A 7,536-nucleotide genomic window follows, 5' to 3' on the forward strand; every position below is an offset into this window, starting at 1 on the left:
ACCCATATGTCATATCTAATTTTCCTTCTTTCTACACTCTTCTCCACACCTCTCTCTTCTGTCTTTTCGTATCTGTCTCTAGTGCTCCCTTTAGTATTTCTTGCAGAGCTGGTCTCTTGGTCACAAATTCTCTCAGTGATTTTTTGTCTGAAAATGTTTTAATTTCTCCCTCATTTTTGAAGGACAATTTTGCTGGGTATAGAATTCTTGGTTGGCAGTTTTTCTGTTTTAGTAATTTAAATATATCATCCCACTGTCTTCTCGCCTCCATGGTTTCTGCTGAGAAATCTACACATAGTCTTATTGGGTTTCCCTTGTATGTGATGGATTGCTTTTCTCTTGCTGCTTTCAAGATCTTCACTTTCTCTTTGACCTCTGACATTCTGACTAGTAAGTGTCTTGGAGAACATCTGTTTGGATCTATTCTCTTTGGGGTACACTGCACTTCTTGGATCTGTAATTTTAGGTCTTTCATAAGAGTTGGGAAATTTTCAGTGATAACTTCTTCCATTAGTTTTTCTCCTCCTTTTCCCTTCTCTTCTCCTTCCCGGATACCCACAACATGTATATTTGTGCTCTTCATATTATCATTCAGTTCCCTGAGTCCCTGCTCATATTTTTCCATTTTTTTCCCTATAGTTTTTGTATCTTGTCAGATTTCAGAGGTTCCGTCCTCCAGTTCACTAATCCTAACCTCTGTCTCTTGAAATCTACCATTGTAGGTTTCCGTTGTTTTTTTCATCTCTTCTACTGTACCTTTCATCCCCATAAGTTCTGTGATTTGTTTTTTCAGAATTTCCATTTCTTCTCTTTGTTCATTCCTTGCCTTCTTCATATCCTCCCTCAATTCATTGATTTGGTTTTTGATGAGGTTTTCCATGTCTGTTCGTACATTCTGAATTAGTTGTTTCAGCTCTTGTATCTCATTTGAACTACTGGTTTGTTCCTTTGACTGGGCCATATCTTCAATTTTCCTGGTATGATTTGTTATTTTTTGCTGGTGTCTAGACATTTAATTACCTTAATTAGTTTATTCTGGAGATTGCTTTCACTTCTCTTACCTAGGGTTTTCTTGCTAGATGAATTTGCTGTCTATCTGTTCTTTGACCTTCAGATCACCTTTTTCCGGACCTCTAGCTTAGGTTTTGTTTAACAGAGGATAATTTTTCAGTTCTTGTTTTCTTGTTTCTTGCCCTGCTTGTACGGTGCCTTTTCCCTCCCCACCCTTAGGAGGGTCTACGTAGGTATTATAGACTCCAGCCAGTTTTTCCCAGACTAAATTGGCCTCCTATCAGGGGGAAGGAGTCACCTGCGTCAGTTTTCCCTGAGGGTGAGACCCAGCAGGTTAAAAGACTTTCCTGTGAGGTCTCTGGGTTCTGTTTTTCTTATCCTGCCCAGTATGTGGCGCTTGTCTGACTGCAGGTCCCACCAGCATAAGATGATGCAGCACTTTTAACTGTGGAAGACTCTCCCTGCTGGGGCGTGGTGGAGATGGAGGAGAGGTTGTAGGCTGGTTTTAATGGCTTCAAATTGCCAGGCCCTGGGGTCTGAATTCCTTGAGAGAGGGATTCCACCTGAGTTGGGCTTCACCCCTCCCCTGGGGAAGGCACAGGTGGGAGACAGCCCTGAAAGCAGCCCGTTTCTGCCTATGCCTAGGGTAGTTGCAGCCCGAGTAGTCCCACCACTGAATCCAGAGGTTGCCAAGTCTCCGTAGAAACACAGCCACTAAAACTTCTGTTTCCTTCCCTTTCCTCTTTTTCCATGAGCCCAATGAGCGAACTCCGCCTTGACCAGGTTTAGAGTCTCTTTCCTTTCCCTCTGGGAAGCCGCCTGTGGGGGAGGGGCACTGGGTGCTGGCCACCCCAGCTTGGGGAACTCACGGTTTTGGGGAGGCTTGCAGCTGGTCCAGCTGGTCCAGACTGGGGTACGGTGTGTGTCTGGTCACTGACGTGGCTCCGGGAGCTGTTCTGTACTGTTTCTGGTTATTTAGTAGTTGTTCTGGAGGACGAACTAAAATGCGCACATTGCTAAGCTGCCATCTTGGCCCCTCTCCTGGCAAGCCCACACCCATACCGAGAGACAGCCTTGTTTTGATTTTTTTCCACCATCAATTAGTTTTGATTTTTCTATAACTTCATTTAGATGCAGTCCTACAATGTGGGCTATTTTGTGTCTGACTTCATTTGCTCAACATTATGGTTATGAGATTCATCCATATGGTTGCATGTTGCAGTAGTTCATTCCTTTTTATTGCTGAGTAGAAAACAGATTGTATTGCAATTTGTTTATCCATTCAATTATTTATGGGTATTTGGGTGGTTTCCACTTTGAGGCTATTATGAACAAAGTGCTATGAACATTCTTGTACATGTCTTTTTGCAGTAGTATGTTTTCATTTACCTTTGATAAATACCTAGGAGTGAAATGGTTGTGACATAGGCATGTATTTAACTTTGTGAGAAAATGTAAAACAGTTTTCCAAAGTTATTGTATCATTTTTCATTTTAGACACCCACCAATAATGTATGAGAGTCCAACCAGTCCACATTTTAACTGGAACACTGTAGTAGATAACAATAGAGGTCTAACAAATCATCCTTGTCTAAAAAACTTATAACTTGGGAAATGTGGTTAACACACATGAAATGAAGAAAATTGAACACTAAGCTGTGCAAAGCTGATTTTACATGCAGGAATAACTGCATAGTCCCAAGAAGTCAAGAGGCAGAAGTGCTCCCCTCTTGCCTCCTCCTCTACCACTCCCCACTACCACATACACACCGAAGTTCATCGGATCAGGTGCTCCAGCTCATTTCATCTGAGGGTAAGAAGGGAAGGAGGTACAACATGGATTCTGTACGTTACGGGAAGATTTCCCCTTTACAGGATTTAAGGGCAGGACCAAGAAATCACTGAAATTATCAATAAATTTAATCCCATTCTGAACTATTAGGTAGTATATAATAAGAATCCAAAAAGACCCACTGGATCAGTGATGCAACCATGATTTTTTTTTTAAATCAATATTAAAATACACATTTAATGTTTTCTTACACATCTCGCATCATGATATTTTTAAAAGTAACCTCTTTCTGACATGTCACAGTACATCTGTGTGGTCTTTTCTTTTCCTTTGGCAGCAATGTCTCTAACAGAAAGCATTGTCTGAATTATCTCAGTAATAATTATGAGTGTTCAGGTAACAAATGTTTTTCTCTGTAATAGTGCAGAATGCCACAAGATGTCACTCTTGAGCTGAAAAACTATTTCAATTCAATTTAGGAGCTGTTAGCAATACCCAATACCAGACCAAACAGACAAAAGCTTGTGACTACTTATCAGCGCTTTATCCATACAAATAGTTTTCCAGGGAAGAGAGGGTTTCCATCTATGAAATCTATAAATGAACTGCTCTTATTTATGAAACATATATTAATATTTCTTAACTTAATAAGTAACAATTGGTTTTCATTATAAATTGTATTAAGATACATCTAACTTTGTTAAGTAATAATAGTGAAATACAAAGCTGAAATGTAAAGTTCATTAATCACTGAAAGTCAAGTAGCTTATGGCTTTATCACTAAATGTGACCTGCAGCAAATCAATTTATTTTCCTGATTTCACCAGAGTGGTAAAAACTTCCTTTCTTAGGTTAACATACAGCTGTATATATTTGATATATCCTACTACATATTTAAATACAGACTTCTAATTCTAAAGCATTTTGATTTTTATAGAAGCAATCAAAATACAACTATTCAAGTACAATACCACTAGGGGTATGGTAATAGAAAATATTATGCCCAAGAAGACACTTATAAATATAATGAGACTTCTCAACAACTTGGGGAAGTATTTTAGGAAAATATTTACTTTGGATAAAACAATTACAGTCAGAAGTATAAACTCTTGAAGTAAAAAAACACATTTATTACAGAGAACCTTTTTTTAAAATAATAGAATATCCTGAAGTTCAAAAAATAGATTTGTTTAAACAAACTTTTTCAAATTTTCAAGTTTCAAGAATAATCGGTTATTAGGGGTTGTATATACCATTTGAGTTGGTAATATTGCCTTTCAACTATAATCCAAATAATTTTTTTAAACTTCTCATTTTTGTAAGGTGTTTATAACGTCCAAAATATGCAAAAGTCCAAGTGCCCTCCTCTCTCGCCCCGGTGAACTGCTGGACACTACCGTATGTTAATGAAATAGGATATATTTCTATTAGTAGTAAGTTATTAGGATTACAATCGTATTATTAGAATAAGAGTATTGGAAATGATGGGTGAAAATATAGGATTCAAAGTGATATGTAAACTAGAGAGAAGGTAAATAGTGCACTTGCGCAAATAGTGCCTGGTTTGGAATGTTTAACATTTTGTTTTTTAACTCAAAATTTATATCTTTCTATTTAAGAAAATAATAGTTTGCTAAAATTCGTGTGATTATTTCTAATACTGGAAACAAAGTAAATGATTTCTATTTCATTTTACAGTACCACTCTAATATACATCTGGTGTGTGTGTGTGTGTCGTGGTGGTGAGAAATCTCTACGTGAGAGAAGTGGGAGGGGAACAGTGGGGGAGGCCCCTCTGTCACACTGATAATACGTTCATTCATAGGGAGCCAGCTAAAACAGACTAAACCCTCAAGCAGTCATTTCCTCTACCCCAAAAAGGCTCCCCACCTCTCCCCGAACTCGGTAAGTTCCAAGCGCAGTAAAAGTGCATGTTTCCGAAGAATATGGTTTTGTAGTTTATTGGAGGGTGGAGAGAGGGAAGGGGATGGAAGTTGTAATTAATTACCAGGCAACACTTTGCTGTCGTATTTGCATGGAGAAGAAAGCCTCAATGCACAAGTGGTTTCAAAAGATTATATAGTAAGCCGTTCAACCCAGGCAAGGTCAGAGGGCTCGCTCACATGCTACCGCTGCTGCCCACTGGAAACCAGCGCCCAGAATACCTAGGGAGGGGATATCCGTGTCTGAGCAAAGGCTGCGCCTCTGTCTCTGCCTCTGTCCGCAGGTCCGGGGGATGCTCCTCACCTGGCCCGGTGTCGGCTGAAGCTCCTGCGTTCTCAGAAGAGCTGAGCGGGTGGAGGCGGACACCGCGGGCCATGAGTCCTCCCAGGCTGCGAGCGTCGCTCTCACCGCTGCTGCTGGGCTGCTTCCTCCTCGCGGCCGCCCGCGGGGACCAGGAGACAGCCAGCAGCGAGGCGGAACCGGCCCCCGGCCCCGCGAGCGGCAACTCGGGCCGCTTTGTCAGCCGGGAGAAGCACGCGTGCAGCTGGCAGCTCCTGCTGAGGGCCACGGGGCTGGCGCTCAGCTGCCAAGACCCGGACGGGGGGCAGTACCAGTGCGCCTACCGCGGGGAGCCGCAGCGCTGCGCCGCCTACACTGCCCGGGGCTCGCGCTACTGGAAGCAGGTGCTGGGCCGACTGCGCAAGAAGCGGCGACCCTGCCACGACCCCGCGCCACTCAAGGTCCGCCTGTGCGCTGGCAAGAAGGGCCACAGCGCCGAGCTGCGCCTAGTGCCCGGCTCGTCCCCGCCCGCGGGACCCACCGGCGCGGGCTTCCACGCGAAGCCCAAGCCCCTGACCCGCAGTCGGGGATGGTCCCGGGAGCACGCTTCCGGCCCCGCCGCAGGGGCGCCGCCACCCCCGAGCGCACGCTCGGTGGTGAAGCCCTCTGAGAATACCAAAGGGAGCAAGAGGAAAGAGCGACCCTTGGGAACAAGGCCCGACCCTGACGGCCTGGAAGAGAACGCGGAACTCACGGAGACCTACTGCGCTGAGAAGTGGCACTCCCTCTGCAACTTCTTTGTCAATTTCTGGAACGGCTGAGGCGGCCTGTCTGGGGAGGGGAGTGGTGTTTTGGGGGTGGGAGCCTGCGCAGCGGGGGAGGGGAAGCTAAGGGCGTTTTTAGACCAAGGGATGAGGGGATGCAGAGTGGGAAGGAGTACAGGTTCTAGAGTTGGGGTGGGATGAGAGTGTAAGGAGTATGGAGAATCTCGTGGAAGGCAGAGAAGTTACAAATTTTGACGAGTAAGAAAGAGAGAAACAGAAGTAGGCATACCTTAAGTGTGAAAAACAGTAGCCGGTGGAAAGAGATGGGTACAGAGAGGCTGAGAAGAAGGAGGAAAAAAAGTGATGTGAATCTTGGGTGGAAAGAGTCACATCACTTTCTACTAAAATGTGATCACATCACAAGAAATTGATAACCTAATCCAGGTTGAATTATTCAGTGTCTTAGCATTTAATCCTCAGATGACAAGATTAGTGACTTTTGTTTTTCCCTTTATGAATTGGGTATGTACTTGGATGCCTCTTTGTGTTATAGATGACTTCTATGGGGATAGAAATCATGGTCAAAACTGACTCCACAGAGATTTTCAGGATGGCTGCTTTCCAATTTCATTATTTCAGAAATGCTACTTTTTAGCAGAGTAATGCCTAATGTTCTGCAACTTTCCCATTAACTTTCTAAATTCAGATGTGAACTGTAGAAGTTGAGAGCTCCGGCAGATTTTTTTTTTTTTAACAAAGACGTTTCTTTATATTTTTTAAAACCAGCTAAGATTTTTAAGTATGTGTCTCATAGTCATTTGGAACATTATGGGAATTTATCTATCTCTTTGTTTCATGTAACTAATTGTTAAGATACTTCATTTTTAATATGATGTAAGGATAGACTTTGCACATGTTAGGTGTTCAGTAAAAACAGTGTAGAAAGATTTAAAGAAGTGGCAAGACAAAGGAAATTCTGCCTACATTTAATTTAGTTCATGGGGAGCATGGGGAGCATGAGTACATTTTGAACTAATTTCCTAAATAAATCTCAAATTATTTGTGAAAACATGGATGAAGAATTTTGCATAAGGCAACAGTCACAAACTCCCTCCTTCCCTTCCCAAGTAATGAATTACTTGCCAGTATTTAAAATTTAGATAATTTTCATATAAAAATCCAGATTTCTGTGTTCTCTTGAAAAAGTAGGAGATCCGGCCACATGATATTAGTCAATGTTCACTTTCTCCAGAAAGGCTGACAAAATGTGAACAGCATGCAGAAACCGATTGGAAATGAAATAGCACTGCCTGGTTCATACAAGACTGCTGTCAATTCCTCTGTACCCTTTGGCAGTCTGATGACCTTACCTTACTGTAGGCACAAGTACATATGTAGGTTGCTGCTGCCTCTGTCTCTTTACTCTTTAAGAAGAGTTGTACCAGGTCTCTGCTTCAGGGACAGAATAGGGATGGACGGGGACCAGCTGCCTACAGAGGGATGGAAATAGAGAGATCCTAGGCATCACTAGCCTTCCCGAGTGTCCTTGGCTAAGTCCCAGTATCTCTGAGTCTATACGTCAAGGGGAGTTGATTTGGGTTAAATCTGAGGTCCCTGAGGCACACGGCCAGATGTTCTAGAATCCTATACATAGTTTTGTGTAGAGGGGATAAGTAGAAATCAACAAGTGCTATGTGGAGTGTACTGCATGCTATAACCCCCCACAGATCATGAAGTTCATTTCCC

At 42.8% G+C, this 7,536-nt stretch overlaps 1 protein-coding gene across 1 annotated transcript; it reads left to right on the plus strand.

Annotated features, from left to right (window-relative positions):
- The first annotated feature begins 5,035 nt into the window (after positions 1–5,035).
- On the plus strand, positions 5,036–5,864 carry FGFBP3 (fibroblast growth factor binding protein 3). Its single transcript, XM_077124394.1, has one exon. The coding sequence runs from the start codon at positions 5,122–5,124 to the stop codon at positions 5,845–5,847; it is 726 nt and encodes a 241-aa protein (XP_076980509.1). The 5' UTR covers positions 5,036–5,121; the 3' UTR covers positions 5,848–5,864.
- The last annotated feature ends 1,672 nt before the right edge of the window (positions 5,865–7,536 follow it).

Source organism: Tamandua tetradactyla, chromosome 13 (genome assembly GCF_023851605.1).
Source record: "Tamandua tetradactyla isolate mTamTet1 chromosome 13, mTamTet1.pri, whole genome shotgun sequence".
In the NCBI taxonomy this organism is placed as follows: Eukaryota; Metazoa; Chordata; class Mammalia; order Pilosa; family Myrmecophagidae; genus Tamandua; species Tamandua tetradactyla.